The sequence below is a fragment of the Electrona antarctica genome, assembly GCF_951216825.1.
Source record: "Electrona antarctica genome assembly, chromosome: 7".
Lineage (NCBI taxonomy): Eukaryota > Metazoa > Chordata > Actinopteri > Myctophiformes > Myctophidae > Electrona > Electrona antarctica.
In genome coordinates this window covers 9,289,189-9,306,410 of record NC_136812.1, presented here as the reverse complement: position 1 = coordinate 9,306,410, position 17,222 = coordinate 9,289,189, and the positions used below count along the sequence as shown (strand labels likewise).

General features: G+C 40.9%; 2 protein-coding genes across 4 annotated transcripts in view; both read left to right on the top strand.

Annotated features, from left to right (window-relative positions):
- Positions 1-2,714, top strand: part of glrx2 (glutaredoxin 2) — a 5,492-nt gene extending 2,778 nt beyond the window's left edge. Inside the window, exon 4 of one of the 3 annotated variants that reach the window (XM_079505899.1) lies at positions 1,616-2,714. In XM_079505899.1, the coding sequence (XP_079362025.1) occupies positions 1,616-1,786 (171 nt within the window). In that variant the 3' untranslated portion in view covers positions 1,787-2,714. The remainder of the gene's footprint in view (positions 1-1,615) is intronic. The other 2 variants (XM_079505898.1, XM_079505897.1) reach the window with 2 other exon arrangements.
- An 846-nt stretch (positions 2,715-3,560) lies between these two features.
- Positions 3,561-16,496, top strand: uchl5 (ubiquitin carboxyl-terminal hydrolase L5). Its single transcript, XM_079506116.1, has 11 exons — positions 3,561-4,029; positions 5,418-5,481; positions 5,582-5,687; positions 7,048-7,173; positions 7,428-7,489; positions 8,383-8,513; positions 9,610-9,673; positions 11,161-11,263; positions 13,341-13,454; positions 13,754-13,852; positions 15,840-16,496. Exons 1-11 carry the CDS (start codon positions 3,954-3,956, stop codon positions 15,882-15,884), a joined length of 990 nt encoding a protein of 329 aa, XP_079362242.1. The 5' UTR covers positions 3,561-3,953; the 3' UTR covers positions 15,885-16,496.
- The last annotated feature ends 726 nt before the right edge of the window (positions 16,497-17,222 follow it).

The window sequence follows — 17,222 nt, the reverse complement described above, 5'->3', positions numbered from 1 at the left end:
ACGTAAATTGCACGCTGCGTTCATAATTTGAGGCTTTTTGTTCAAAACGGGCCAATCCTGCAAACTTTGAAAGCCAATGTTGGCCAATTAGGATGGAATATGAAATATCGGACAGATCCGGCTTGAACACATGACTATAGAGATAGTGTGTAATGATTTGCGGGATTGCGAGACAGTATCACGCTAAAGGTTCACAAAGTTTATTACACAAACAGGAACATATATAGTGCTGGATCATAATGACGTGACAACAACAAGATATGAGACATAGAAACGTGACATGATAATGCAGCAAGGCTGACCTTGCTGGCGCTGAGATGTCTCTCATAGCCTATCCATAAAGTATGCTACAGTTCAGGCAGTACACAATACATATCAAGTACACTGTATCTCAAGTTCCAGTACACAGACTAAGATGTACTGTACATGGACTAATTATAACAGACGGACGGACGGACGGACGGACACACACACACACACACACACACACACACACGGACGGACACACACGGACGGACACACGCACGGAGTGCAAAACATGCTCTCTCCCCATGCCTTCGGCCTGGTGGAGACACTGGAGACAATAAACTATCACACTCTGCACCACTCTTTCAATGATTTGCTATTTCTTGCAGAATGTTGGCCCCAAGTCAGAACAATTAGGCTAAAGTTCATGTTAAAAGTTCTGTAACCACGAGAAATTGGAGTCACTTCATATTTCTAACAGACGTTTATTGACATGATAGGGAGAAGTACATTAAACAGTGGTCAGTGGTGGAAAAAAAATACTATTTGAGTATACCTGACGAAGGCCCCTGAGGCCGAACGTATTGTTTCCCGCTCTGTTGTCAATAAATTGTTTTGGGAGCTTTTAAAAACGGTGTGCAGATCTCCAAGGGAGAAGCTTGTGCCATAGGACCAATCTGTACTCAAACTGTAAACCAACAAATTCCAGGCCTGTACAGCATGGTGTCTTGATTCTTTATATTCAGAATGATATATGAGAACATATGTTAAGGCAAAGAGTGAACAACATGAAAAACAACACCGTTGGCCATTACCTAAAAGTGAATATAAAATACGGTATTATGCCACACCAAAAATCTAACAAAACGGTTACAGTGACGAAATTGAAAACATCCCATATTTGATCTGCTCCTATTTTTCATCTATTACAAACTTTGCTCACAACTTTTCATTGCAATAATGTTGTGAGCATTAATCTTGTGTTGTGAGCTTGTAAATCTATTGTTTTTGGGCACCTACGGACGTCGAAACTGGCCCCCGTAAAATCTGAATCCCCCACCACCCCTTTTCCCCTCACTTTATATGTTTTTTCCCCCTTTTTACCTCCTGTATGATGATTTCCTGTTTTTGGCTATATAGAAGTGTATATTTGTACGTCTCTAAATGTTATGATGAATTGAAAACAGTGGACCCTCTTGTAAACAAGTGTAATGCTTTATGGTGTCGTCCACTCACAGTTAATAGTTTTTGTATTGAGTTGTGCTTGAAATGTACTGTAATTCTGCAAACTGTTAATACATACTTCAATCAATGAATCAATCAAAACCACATGAATGTGATAATGTGACGTGTCCCTGGTTCACTGCAGGTGCCAAGAGTCTTCATCAATGGCAACTGCATCGGGGGTGGCTCAGACACCAAGCAGCTTCACCAGCAGGGGAAGCTATTGCCCCTGATCGAGCAGTGTTCTCCTTGCTGTGCGCCCACGTCCAACTCTGAGGGCTCGGGCAGTGGCCAATTTGAGTCGTCGACTAAATGACTAACCGTTCTTGTATTTCTTTATCATCAACCTGTATTTATTGAAAGTGTGCTTGATTCTGTGCTTTTAATTGTACATTTCTTGAGAACTGTTCTGTTGTCTATTTATCAAAATGCGTTGAATATTGTATTCGGTGCTACAGTACGTCTTTATGCGTTTCATTTTGATTAAAGGGAAACGTCACCCTTTTTGCAAAATAATATATGTTAATGACGTTTAGAAGATTTAGAACACTTTCGTGGGGCTCGTAAGTGAGCCCAGTGTCGATGACATCAGAGACACTGGGGTCACTCAAGGGGGCAGGCAGACTTTCCAACGTTGAAGCTCTGGGTCCTAGTGGTAGGAGGAGGGACTACAGGCGGACCCGTGGATTCATGACCGGGAAACCCCGTGCAGCTGGGCTTTAACGTTGAGCGCTCGGTTGCCCTACGTCACTCCTGGGAGGGACTTCCGGCAGTCTTCCGGGTGCTTCAAAACGCCACTGAGCAACTTCCACTGACATGAATAGCTGGGGGGGCGGAGTTTCGCGCCAGTTCAGTCTCTATTATATATATACTCTATGGGGTCACTGCTAAAATCTAAAATGTCTAAAACCACATATTGCACACACAGACCCCAGGAAAGTGTTCTAAGTCTTCTAAACGTCATTAACATATTTATTTTACAAAAAGGGTGAAATGTCCCTTTAAAGCTGCCATATTTTAAATAAGACACGTTTTTTTCTGCATGGTTGATTTATTGTACATACGAATCTGATGTAATAGATTGCAAGATCTCTCAACACTCCTGGAATTCCATAAATATTTGGAAAGCAACACGTGTCTTGGGATTTTATTGTATTTGAGTAGACTATTTCATTTAAAAATAAATTATGTTTTTAATACACAACCATTAAAGTGGTCAGTGATTTTGCATTTTAAAGCAGGTTTATCTTAATTGAGGATTCCAAATTTTTCAGCATGTGCAGGGTTTTCTTGGCCAAATTAATAGAAATAAACATCACATGAAATGATACCATACATGATTAAACTTCAAACCCATTTTCGTCGTAACATCAGATACTAGTAATACAGTATTACTACTACGATTCGTAGTAATACTTTATTATTTGATGTTACTCAATTGGTTCTTATCTTAAGGTGTTATAAGGTGGCTGCCATCTCTATCAGATTATCGTGGCCACATATTAGGGTGATAAAACAAATCAAATTCAAATTATGCATTAAGTAAATTAGTCACTCTCTTCATTTAGTTTCTTGCTTTTGAGTGCCATCTGCTGGAAAAACAAGATACTGTATAGTCAATTCAAGCTTTATTGGCATGAGAAAACAACATACTGTTTACATTGTCAAAACAAGTGTCAAAATATAATTAAAGACAGTTGAAAATGGGTATAAAGTATATACAGTTGGAGCGGATACAGCATTTTGTAAACAGAGCTATATGTCAGGGTATAAAGCTTTTTGAAACAAATAGCAATGTTTTTTGCAGTCACATTGGGGCAAATAGCAGCATTATTTAAATAGACTTTTTAAATAGCATATAAGTAAAATATAGTCAGTGTGTGGCTGCTGTGGCATAGCTTTCCCAGATCCAGCGCCGGTGTGGTTACACGACACCGTTGTACCACGAAGTAAATCTCGCAGTCACAGACAGTGTTGCCATGTCGGCTTATTATAAGCGACTGTGGTGGGCTTCTTTTTCTATAAGGTTTTTGGTAAAGCAAGTGTAGTTGCTTATTTGGGCTTGTTTCCCCAATGTCGTTTAAACCAGTGATTCTCAGACATTTCCATGTCAACGATCCACAGATTTTATATTTGTCACACAACTAAGGATCATACATCTGTTGTGCCAGGCAGGAACCCCCATACAAGATTTGTGTTGTTCAAAGAATATTCCACATTTTGTCACATTGTTTAGCTCACAAACAATGTTGTTGATTACATTGTTGATAATTTTGCTTCTAGATTTGGGCTTGCTTTTATGGACCTTGTTGCTTGTTTTTCGTTTTATCTGGCAATCCTGGTCCCAGAGGCACACACACACACACATCAACATTGAACATTGCCTGCCAAGTCTCAACAACCACTGGTTTTGCAGAGAAGGTGTTTGTTCTGTTGTTGGTTTGTTTACACGTTGGTTTTGATCATCATCATCGACAGTAAACATGTCTGGAAGTGCAGGAGAATGGTGTCTGATGGAGAGCGACCCCGGAGTGTTCACAGAACTGATCAAAGGTTTCGGTGAGTGGAGTGGGAGGGAGGATGGGCGCAACCTACCACGGGTTAGCATGAAGGCTCGTTTATGCTTGGTCTGGACGACCCTTAGCAGCAAAAATGTCTTATTTGATCTGCAAAAACAAACAAACGTGTATTTCCAACTGAAACAAAAGCGCGTAGTACACATTTTCAGTTGAATAGTGTCCAGTGCAAATGCTCGTTCTGCGACGGCATGGATGCTTATTCAATGTAACGTGGCTTGTTGTGTCTGGCTAGCTTGTGTGTAACTATCTTGCAGGCTGTCTTTAGTTTAAAATGGTCAGATAAATCATACAAAAGAATAATTCCATGGTGATATAATAAGGCGTTATTCCAGAGCCAGCCATGCACTTCCTAAATGTGGCCTGGAGTCAAACTCCAACCTATCGTTGCAACGTTGCATGATGTGTTGAAGTGATGCATATGCCTGATATTGACAGACATGCTAGCTATAGCCTAGCATTACTCAGCGTCCATGGGCGGGTGAAACAAACCCTGGACCTCATTCGTGAATAGTGGTTTGCTTTTCAACCCGTTTCATATCGTCAAGGCCAATCATTTATTCAGTATTTGAGCCAATGTTTTGTTGTCGGATAAGATTTTGTCTACAATTCCATGCTGGTATTGAGGTGGACCCTCTTGTAAACAAGTGTAATGCTTAATTGGGTCGTCCGAAATGAAATGAAATGATTACTATATTTACCCAGGGTATCTGGGCTAAACTCAAGAACTTGTTTCCAGCCAGGCCCTGCTCATAGAACATTTCATCGTAGTGCTTCAATGCCTTGTTCAAAGGCACTTCAGCGGTGGTAATTTTAACGTGTCGGACCGCTGATTCGAACTCGCGACCTTCCGGTATCGAGACCGCTCCGCAATCCGTTCGGCCACCACTCACAGTTAACAGTATTTGTATTGAGTTTGTGCTTGAAATGTACTGTAATTCTGCAAACTGTTAATAAATATTTCAATCAATCAATCAATGTTTGGTTGATTGGTTCATTCATTAGGAGATAACGGCAAAACGTTGATCAAAATAACTATTCTTCTACATTCTCTAATTGTGTAGACTTCTTGTAAATTAAATGATGCCAGATGTTTAATAATAATGTAACTGTTGATTGAGAGTGTAAAAAATGAAACCAAATGGACCCTTATGTTATGGGTCACTCTCAAAAGTTAAAGATCTATTTAGTATTTACCAACTTTCCATAATTTAGCTGGGGACCACTGATTTAAAACCACTGCTGTAATGTATTAATTTCTCTGCGGGGATTATAAAGTACATTATCATGTCAGCTTCCCTGTCCAATAAGTTGTGCTATAAACTGCCCTTTAGATTAATCCAGTTCCTTTTGTTTGTGTGTGGTTTTCAGGTTGCAAGGGAGCCCAGGTTGAGGAGATATGGAGTATGGAGCCAGAGAATTTTGACAACTTGAAGTAGGTTTAACTTTCACAGGCTTGCACGTCCCATTTTGATATTAATTTGGCCTCATAAATAAAACGCTTTTTTTGTTTGTTTTAAATGTTATTTTCCCAGACCAGTTCATGGGTTGATTTTCCTGTTTAAGTGGCAGCCAGGCGAGCAGCCGGCAGGATCGATTGTCCAGGATTCAAGACTTGACAATATATTTTTTGCTAAACAGGTATGTGTCCAACTTCAAGTCCAAAACGATGCATTCTACTGTGTGTGGCGTTATCTGCTCACATCACAAGTGATGTGAATCTAGAGTTGCAATACCCTCCATTGACTCCCCATTCATCCAATTTGCATTTGCAATCTGCTTGTATTAAACAACGTTAAACTGACCAACATTGCAGCTCTAGGCCAAGCTTGAATTATCCTCTTTCAATCTGCCGAGCTTTGTGTCATAAAAATCCACCGTAGACATGTTATGAGCTACTTTGTGTCAATAAATCCTCTGCAGGTGATTGGAGTTAGGAAGCACTCTTTTATTAAGGGGTCGCGCTGCTGCCTCCTGCATTATGTGCAAATGCGAAACAGATGACACGCAGGGCCGTTCAGTGACTTACGACGAGCGCTTCCAAACTCCAACACTTAGAAAAAGAAGCACTTGCACAGAATGTCTTGACAGAAAGTAGCTCATAACATGTCTATGGTGGATTTTTATGACACACAAGCTCGGCAGATTGAATGAGGATAATTCAAGCTTGGCCTAGAGCTGCAATGTTGGTGAGTTTAACGTCGTTTAATACAAGCAGATCGCAAACGCAAATTGGATGAATGGGGAGTCAATGGAGGGTATTGCAACTCTAGATTCATCCCATTATAAAAACAATCTAGAGTTGCAAATTGCGGCTAAATGTGAGCCATAACCAATAAAGAGTTATTGGGTATAGGTAATGAACAAAGCACAATACAAATGTCCTTTATTTATTTATTAATATTAGCTTTAGTATTTTTTTAGTGATGATTTGAATGTTATTTTTCATGTCATGATTATGAATTGAATACCTAGCACCTGAATGGAAACAAGACCGCAATAACCTTTTTCAGTGCTATCCTTTTAGACATAAGTGTTTGACTACTCATTTCTGCCTTATAAAATATTCAATCAATCTAATCTTGCTGAGCTCAGCAGCTGCAGCTCTAGTTAAACCAGATATCGCTCACAGAATCAATTCTGCCTACCTTTGTACTACAGCTGTGCTGAATGGTCAACCGCCATGCAATTTTGGCTCATATGGCAGATGAGCTGCAGCACACAACTATTACACTCTCAGTCTTGATTACTCCTAAAGGCTGGAACATGTGGAAATGTGATATCATGCATTGCCAGATTGTGGTCATTCATTACAGTTGCAAGCAACTCTTAGATCCTATTTTTGATACCTGGCATCTAGAATTGCAATCCAACCCTTGACGGCACCAAACAGAAAGGTCTCATCTGATTCTATTTAAGGCTGTTAAACTCAAACTTAAAATAAACTGTTAAACTCAAACTTAAAATAAATTAAATTAACATGTCTCCTGTTTATTTCCAGGTCATAAACAATGCTTGTGCTACCCAGGCAATTGTCAGTGTGCTGCTCAACTGTACCCATTCCGATATGTTGCTTGGAGACACCTTGACAGAGTTCAGGGAGTTCTCGCACAGTTTTGATGCTGCTGTAAGTTTGTTTTTCTTTGGTGTCAATAGTATTTTTAATTTTGCGTCAATAGTATTTTAATTTTTTTGTCTAGACAGCCTTGACATTTGATTTTGTCTTAACATTTGGTATTGTCTTTAGGGCTTAACATTTGGTATTTTCTTCAGATAGTGTTTGTGAATATGACACATGTAGTAGCCTGTTGCCTTGATCAAGCTAAGCCCCCTGACATCATTACGTGCAAGAAGGATTATGGATCATGTCTCTCTCCTTAGATGAAAGGTTTGGCTCTCAGCAACTCAGAGGTCATCCGACAAGTCCACAACGGTTTTGCCAGGTAACTTGATCCTCATATCGAGCTCCATTTAATTGCCTGGCTGCTAGTTGTTCCTGGTAAACATGTATAGAGATTTGTTAGGCACAACTTTGATTTAACAAATTAGGTAAATGTGAGCTTGCAATGTATTGGTTACCAACCATGCAGTGTTTTATTGCTTTCCACCAGATGGTGGCACTCTAACACTTAATATTTCAGAATCTTTTTTAACATTTCAATTACAAGTCTCAAGTCATGTCTTTATACTGGAAAACTAAATCTACTCTAATGGATATACTGATGGTAATCAACACAATGTACTTGAAAAAGACAGAATAGGGGCGAAACCTATCTGTTTGTTGCAAATACACATTTTGAAGCATTCAAAAGTGAGTTGACAGCCTCCGCTTTGTTTTTCATGATTCTGCTTTTGCAATTTTGCTCGGCACCAAGAAATGGAGGATTTGCTACCTAATGTGGTCCGACATGCGGATGAATGTCGGACTAATGCCCTGTCTGAAAAGCGTCCACCTCCCCCTGTAAAACTAAAAATACTAAAGCGTCAGATGTGTTGTAGATGATTCACAATTCAATTAAAATAAATTTTAATATGGTGCTAAATCACAACAAGTTGTCTCAAAACAGTTTGCATAGAGCAGAAAGCCAACATCACAAAACATGAGGTCAGTCCGCTGCCCCCCAGGTTGGCAGAGGAAGTGCAGTGCCCAGGATTACATTAGATAATTGACACTGGGTGAAAAAAATGGGTTGCAAAATCGTGGGATAAAAACCCCTTTAACGGGAAGAAACCTCAAGCAGATCCAAAGCTCTAGGGTCGTAGGCCATCTACTAAATCTCCACTGCTAACAGATGTAATGCATCATAATACAGTGTGTGTTTGCTTCCATTCCCAGACAGCAGATGTTTGAGTTTGATGCAAAGTCTTCAGCGAAGGATGAGGACGCCTTCCACTTTGTGAGCTATGTTCCCGTAAACGGTAGACTATATGAGCTGGATGGACTCCGAGAGGGACCAATTGACCTAGGTAAGAATAGGTTCTCTATTATTGGATTACTCATGCATGTATTCGTTTCTTTATTCTTTTTAATAATCAGGTTCCCTGCATATATTCTTCTAAGGATGGCTGTTTTCCAAGTGAGAGAAAGGGGAAATGGAGCACAATATTATCATTTTTTTTTACCACATGGTCATAGGCCATGCTCTTTAGTACAGGGGTTTGTACATATGTGTATATCTGCCCCGTCAAAGGTAATCATATCCCAAGTCTTGTAACAGAACGGATGCTTCACAGGGCTGAAATTGCACCTGAAATTTAATCTGCAACCTAAACGTATATTTGGGAGCACCAAGCAATTTCAAATACCGGTACTTGCTGTAATGCGACCAAAATGAGTGCTCCCTGCCATTCAAATGTGCGGCACCTTCTACTCTGAGCTGCAGTAGCTGTAGATGCAAATTTAAAAGCGTGTAATTTACTTCTTGATGCAACGGACCAGGGCTGAGTGAGCGCTGCATCGCTGACATTTCACCGCTTTCAGTACCGGCATTGTCACTGCGTGTCAAAGTACATTTTCAAGTATTTTCAGAAATGATCTGAGATGTCTTCTGAGAGAAAGACAAACTCTGCGTGCGTGTGTGTGTGTGTGCGTGCGTGCGTGCGTGCGTGCAGATCAAGTCATAGGAAGAGGCGGTTGGTTGACAGCCTATTGACAAATGTACATGACAAAAATCCTGATTAACTTACAATTGATGGCTAAAGATTGGACAGGGAGGACGCTATTATTAGAATGTAGCTGTTGTAGCTGAAACCTTTCTCATCAAGTAGGATTCATGAAAACCTGCCTATTGTTGTTCCACAAAAGGCTTAATTGCAGGTGGCTGAATCTGTCAGATGGTTGCTTATACATGGTAGTGAAAGGTATAATTATTGCCAAAACAACCATTTAGAATAGATCATACTGTGTGATAATGACGCTAATTTGAGTTCAACATTTGTCATGGCCCATTTAATCGAAAACCTTCCTTTTCATAGTGACAAATACTGACCATTATACATGGACACCTGGAATGTAAATGTTTTTAATATTATTTTTCAAACTCTTATTTGTGTTTTCCTCCAGGCACATGCAACCAGGATGATTGGATCAATGCAGTACGTCCAGTGATTGAGAAGAGAATACAGAAGTGAATATCCCATTGATTTTATTTGGCGTAATTTGATGTTTCCAATACCTATTATATAGTATTTCTTATATCTTTTACCTCTTACTCGCCTGATTTTAAAACCTGTATTATATTAGCCTAGGATTATATAACTATCCAGAATAATTCTACTTCCACAATTATGTAATTCCATTTGGATTGGACATGGCCAGTTTTATTAACTACTGTGTACACCTGAAGTATTTAAGACATTATGACCTGAGACCAGATTCTACACGTCTTCTAAAATCATGACAGTTTTCTGAAAAACCTCATGTTTCTATGTCAGTGGTTCTCAAACTATTTCATGTCATGGACCCAAAAATATATGTAATTGGCCGCCGACCCCCATGAGAAAATATGTTGTTTCAGGGTCCTCCCAGAAGATTTGAGTTAAAACGTTCGCTGTGAAAGAGTATTCAAAGATTTGGCCATATTTTCACGATTTTTCAAAAATTGCAGATCTACAAGCTTGTAGCTATGAGCCTGTAGATCTGCTATTTTTCAACAGCTCAAGTTTCAAATAGTGGTTAAAAGCTATAAGGTGACACAGATGCGTCCTCAGGTCTAAATGGGTTAACCCATTTTGGGCAGGAACCCCTTTTGATGTTATGCTTTAGCTATTGAAAAATAGCAGTTCTACAAGCTCAAGCTTGTAGGTCTGCTATTTTTGAAAAATCGTGAAACTGTGCCTCAAAGAATATATATTCTTTCAGAGCAAACGTTTTTTACTCAAATATTTGCTTCTGGGAGGGTCCCTGGAACTACATATTTTCAGATGGCGGAACGCAGCCAAATACAGATAATTCTGGGGGTCCTTGACATGAAAAAGGTTGAGCACCACCATAGAAACATAGGTTTTTCAGAAAACTGTTAGGAATTGGAAGACATCTTTTTAGAATCGTCCTCGGGTCTAAATGGTTTAAGGCACAACCTAACCATGACTGTGATAATACTGTATCTGGCCCTCCGGGAGTGTGCTTACACTTACCTTTTTTGGTGACGGACCTAGAATAGATTCTTTGCTCTTTTAGATCTTGTTGGTAAGAGATACCTAGGAGATGACTTTAACACAGCTGGGAAAACCTTAAGCCCACCTAATCTGTCTTTTTTTCCCCCTTTTTTTTTTACTTTCAGTTAAACCATTTTTATTGGGTGTTTTCCTCACTATGTTTTAAATCCAGGTAACAGACTCTTAGATGTGAGCGATGTTTTGGCAGACTTCCAAGTTTATGGAAGATGTTTATTTAATTTCTTTTTTTTTCTTCTTTTCCTGACAGTCTTTGACACCAAATGTGGTTAGAGGAGGCTTAATGAGTTGTGATTTAGAGTTGTTTCTGTCCTTAATATATTCCATGCAGCATTTTCTTTTCTATTTCTGTATTAGATTTAGTTTTCCTGCTAATATGGTTTGACCTGATATAGCACTCCAAAGTTGAAGTATGTGTTTCTCTCTACCCTTTTTATAGGTACAGTGAAGGAGAGATTCGGTTTAACCTGATGGCCATCGTGTCAGACAGAAAGATGATATATGAGAGGAAAATCGCAGAGCTGCAGACCCAGCTTACCGAGGTGAGTGGTGGCGGCAACAGAGTGATCGTATTCCAAAGAAGGAAATATTAGTTTTGTGATTGCTTACGTTTGTGGCCACTTGAAAAAGTATTCGCCCCATGAATGAATTAACGTAAAGTATTTTGAGCATATCTTAGCCAGTTGTGATGTGGTCATTGCTAAAAATTAAGATGAATGAAAACGACAGAATTAAGGACGGGTAACTGAGTAAAATTGAATTTAAATGTTGTACTGTCCTTGTGAATACTCAACCTCAGTTCCCTCTTCAGAGGAAAGGAGTAAAACAAAAGTTAAATGTTAATCGGTTTACTGACATAGTGTTAAAATGACAGGGTACAGCACAAACATTGGAACTGCAGAATAATCCATCAAAATGGTAATTTTGCTAGTTCGCCAGCAATGAAATAAAAACATATACTCACATCAGATTTAGCCGTGACTCATGAATGCCATTCATGCATCTGTGGTTAGAGCCAGCTAAGTGGCTCAAATTGAGATCCTTCAATTTGAGTGGTAAATCGTGTTATGGGACGGGGGTGTTTATTCAGTCCTTACGTCTTTGTGATTAGCGCCATAGTCTCAAATGCACGCTTGTCAACATGACGACGCGATCCCGGGGTGAACTAGTGATGGAAGGTGATGGACGCCTCATCTTCAAAGCCAATTTAGCATCACGTCGCACAGCTTGCATTTTACATTGTTTTCATTAATGTTTGCTAATGCTGTTTTGCCCGCTAATTGCCTCCTACTGCTCCCTGGATGGCACTAGGTGTCACATGGACGGACCACATCAGAAATGTGGACCTCTATGGGGATGCATATGATGCATTTTATCAAGTTGAGAACCGGCTCAAATGAGATGCGTGCGTGTGTCAGAGAGCGTAGGTCACCATGTGAAAAACTGATTTGGAGACGTGCATATATTTGAAAATTCATGCCATATACAGATTTACAAAGAATTACGGTTTAGATTTAATATTACTCACTTATGTTTTTTTTCTTATTTTCATAAACATTAGGACAGGTTAAAAGCCTACACAGGTTTAGTTAGTTGCTGCGAGAGTGAGGTCTAGCCAACACCAAATCGGGATTCCTGGATCGCTGCCCTCCACAATTTCCTATCCAACATCAGGTTCTTGAGCTCTTCAGTGTTGTCAGCCAAGCTGTTGCATCGCAGCACGTCTACATAGGTGGTACGCTTCTTTCCCCTCCTGGCTTTGCCCTGGGTTGGCTCCCATAGGGTCAATTTACTTGCCTCAAGTTCTGGGTGCCTGACGCAGTGCCCTGCCAGCCTCATCCTTCTCTCTCTGACTTTGTCCGTGACCCGTGGTAGGTCCCCATAGTGGTCCACATTTCTGATGTGGTCCGTCCATGTGACACCTAGTGCCATTCGTGTAGACTCCATCTAGGGAGCAGTAGGAGGCAATTAGCAGGCAAAACAGCCTGGCTTTGAAGATGAGCCGTCCATCACTGTCCATCACTAGTTCACCCCGGGATCATGTTGACAAGCGTGCATTTGAGACTATGGCGCTAATCACAAAGACTGAATAAACACCCCTGTCCCGTAAAACGATTTACCGCTCAAATTGAAGGATCTCTGCAAAATCCCCCCAAAAAAAAAACTTAGCTGGCTCTAACCACAGATGCATGAATGGCATTCATGAGTCACGGCTAAATCTGATGTGAGTATATGTTTTTATTTCATTGCTGGCCAACTAGCAAAATTACCATTTTGATGGATTATTCTGCGGTTCCATTTTTGTGCTGTACCCTGTCATTTTAACACTGTCAGTAAACCGATTAACATTTAACTTTTGTTTTACTCCTTTCCTCTGAAGAGGGAACTGAGGTTGAGTATTCACAAGAACAGTACAACATTTAAATTCAATTTTACTCAGTTACCCGTCCTTAATTCCGTCGTTTTCATTCATCTTAAATTTTAGCAATGACCACATCACAACTGGCTAAGATATGCTCAAATTTACTTACAATATGAATAATTAAGTAGAAGCTACTCAGCATCTAATGCATTTTATGTTCAAAACAAAACTCCTACTCATTTTGTTTCTCTTTCCAGGATGAACCAATGGACACAGACCAGAGCAGCACCCTTCTCAGCTCCATCCAATCAGAAATAGCCAAGTACCAGCTGCTTATTGAGGAGGAAAACCAGAAACTCAAAAGATACAAGGTGGGGTCCTTTTTCACTCGATGACTAAAAGCATTTTAGTCCCATTTGCAAAGACATAGGAACTGGTTTTGCTGCTCATAAATCCTATAGTAGCAAGAATTATGTTAAATATATTTAACGGAGCCGTCTTATGTGAACGAGTGGGTCCATTTGGTTACACTGCCAAAGTAAAATTATGTGTCTACAGCCAGTCGGCGCGCGAAACGCTGACCTGCACGACCAAAGTGAAGCGACTGGAAACGAATGCATATCTTCAGGTTTGAACGCACCTTAACGCAGCACTTTGACTCTTCTTCTAGGTTGAAAACATTAGACGAAAGCACAACTACCTACCTTTTATCATGGAACTACTGAAGACGCTAGCGGAGTACCAGCAGTTAATACCACTGGTGGAGAAGGTAAATATTTGTCTGTTTCTTCTCAAACATTTTCAGACATGCAAGAGTGTAGCTTTTCGGCGGAAATCGCTGTTTTTATTCCAAATATGGCACCTGTGTGATTTATGCAAATCACCCCCCAACATTTTTTTGGGGGGTGTGAGAGGGTCTGTGGGTGGGGGTGGAGCCCGCTGCCCGGAGCATTCTCTGACGGACTCACGGACCGTAATGAACGATAGGCCTACGCTGCCAGCTTGCATCTGCCATAGAGGCATCATGACCTGCATGTGCGTCGCCACCGGGCGCTCCGCGGAAAAAAAACCTTCTGTTTGTGTGGACGTGGGACTCTGCGGGAGTCGGGACAGACGGTCCAATTTCGACACACTGGGACTCGCCAGTCAATCCCATAGAGTTTAGCTGCAAGTGCTACTAGTTAGCAACGTTAGCACCTCACGTTACTGTCTGTGGTGTGGACACGGCGTCTGTTTCTCTCGTGTGTGTGTGTGTGTGTGTTCGTGCTCGTGTTCGTGCTCGCGTCGCGTGCGAGTAAATAAATAAAGCGTGCGTGTGATTAAATAAATATAACGCTTAATACATAAATACACTGATACATCACAACAAGCTGACCTGTTTTTAAAAATCACACCCGTGTGAAGTGAGTGGCGCGCTTATCGTCGTACATCATCCATTCATTGTCATCCCTTTCATGGGAATTTTGTGTAAGACAAAAATAGCCGATATATGACATTAATTCTCCATTCATTGTCAGTTAGGAGAAAAATCTACACTATAGCTGAATATAGGAGGGGCTAGCGCTCCTCAAACTGTTTCTATAACTTTATCAGGAAATTAATGTTAACATCTTGCTCAATACTGACTATAGATTTGTACTGATTTAGTAAATAATCATCTGTAATTTTTGAGTGGTGCAACCACTCCTATAGACAGCTATGTGTGTGTGGCTGTGTCCCTGGGTCTGTCCCTGTGTCCCTGCGTCTGTCCCTGTATCCCTGGCTGTGTCCGAGCACGAAAATAGCGTTATAGCCTTTGTTCACCACCAAGTGTCACTGTTGCACCGCCTAACACACAGACACACACAGGCCCGGTACAGCACCACTCACTTCAGACGGGTCTGATTTATTCTATGATCTGATCAGGGAATTAATTTGAACATCTTTCTACATACTGAGAGTAATAGATTTGTACTGATGACTCTTAAGTGTAGTATAACCCTACTGTCCCCCACGACCCCACGGTTTAGTAGCGATAAAAACGCGTCGGGGGCCCCGCACACCTTTTTCACCCTGGGCCTGTTTGCATGCCTGCATTTTATAATGTCCGGTGGTCGACGTGGTTCTCAAAGTGGGGTCCGGGGGACCCCCAGGGGTCCTTCAGGGAGTTCCAGGGGGTCTCCAAATGGACCCTTATGGGTCAAATCGGAGTCCCAGAGATAGAAATGCCTTTAAATGGGGGTGGGTCTGTAGCCTAATGCATGTCATATCTTTTCAAATGGGGCTCCCCGGGATACTAAGTGTCAATTTAGGGCCGGGGTGAGGGGTCCTTGACAGGAAAAAGTTTGAGAACCACTGACATAGACTAGAGATAGCCTGGAAACCAGATGAACGGTGAAAAGGGTGACCAATCACAGCCCACTATTCAAAGTGGGACATTTTTTGCTGCGACGTTTTAATGTAGGAAAAGAAAATAGATTTTTACTCGAGTCGTGACCCATAAAAATGTGTCCCTGACCAATAAATCCCAATAAGTCCTTCCTGACCCACTGTGTTGGTGTGCGCCCGACATCCTTTTCTTCTCTCAACCTTGTAATGTCTCATTGAGTTGATGAATGACACGTTTAGCCATGTTTGGCATGCTCATTTTAAACTAAACCCTCTCGGACACATGTCAATATTTTTGCTTCGTAGAATTATGGAGAATCAATATGTTTCTTTGCTCTGACATGAATGCGTTAATGGATTTTTCCTTCTTTCCTTTTCTGTGTCCCAAGGCTAAGGAGAAACAGAGTGCCAAAAAAGCCCAAGAGGCAAAGTGACAACACAACCTCACACGCACGTGCAAAGTTACATCAATTGTCATATTCACGTAATGGGGCCCTGGATTGTCTTCAGTTCCACTTCCAACCCGCCTTGGTATCCAGTGTGAATCAGTGGTTCTCAAACATTTTCTTGTCAAGGACCCCCAAATTGATTTGTATTAGGCCTCAGACCCCGACTTGTAAAGATGCTGTGCCAGAGACCCCAATAAGAGAAGATTTATATAAAAAAATATTACAAGTATAGCCGATCTACAAGCTCACAGCGTATGCGTTGTGAGCTTGTAGATTGGCTAAACATAGCCAAAGTATAAAATAAATAGGATTACAGTAGTTATTATTTTTAATGCTATATTAGCTGATTTTCCTGGGACCCCCTGGAACCTCCTCAGGGACCCCAAGGAGTCCACGAACCACACTTTGAGAGCCACTGCAGTAAACCACCCAGATACCCATATAAGGGCTACTGGTGCAGCAGAAACAACTGAAAGACCCCCTCCTCCTCCACATGCATATATATTCATATATATGTCCGTCATCTGTACTGCATGATTGAAGGAACGTGATCAAAATATGTTCTGTCTTATTTTCATAATAAAGTATCTAGATGTTTGAAGGCGGTTGTCCTCCATATTGTTTTCATCATCCAGTTATTTTGGCAGGCTTAGTTTTCAGTAGCCTGGGGTCCACCTAGGCTTTCTATGGCATAGGCAGCTCCCGGCAGGATCCGCCGCGAGAATCTAGACGCAGCTGCGTGACATGAGACTAATTGATTAGAGCGACAGAGAGAGAGGCGTGTGTACGTGTGCGTCAATTTAACAAAGGTGCAGACGATCAGAAATCAGCAGAGATTGACTTTTTTTTCCTCCCTGGAAATAAACGTCTGGGTTTCCGAGGCCTAGTTTTCTTTTCTGCTAAGCAGCAAGCTATATATGCTTAGATGATTTCTATTTATATTAGGATAAATGTGTGCGACAGTAAAGACGAAACGGAAGTGGGGAGGAGGCTACACTTCTGCTTTATATTTTACTCATGACAGCTCTTCCGTTGCTCCAGACTGTATGATGGAAGCATTTGGAAATTGCGAGACTAGGGTTTCCCAAACCCCAAGTGTTGTATAAGAGCAAATGGCTGCCATGGGAATATGGTTATGACCAATGGTGTAAAGTAATTAAGTACTGTACCTACTAGTACAATTTTTAGTGTTTGTCTTTTACTTGAGTATGTCAAATGTTCAGTAATTTTACTTTTACTCCACTACATTTTAGAGCAGGGGTGCCCACACGTTTTTTAATTGAGAGCTACTTTCAAAATGACCAGCTCAACAATATCTACCCA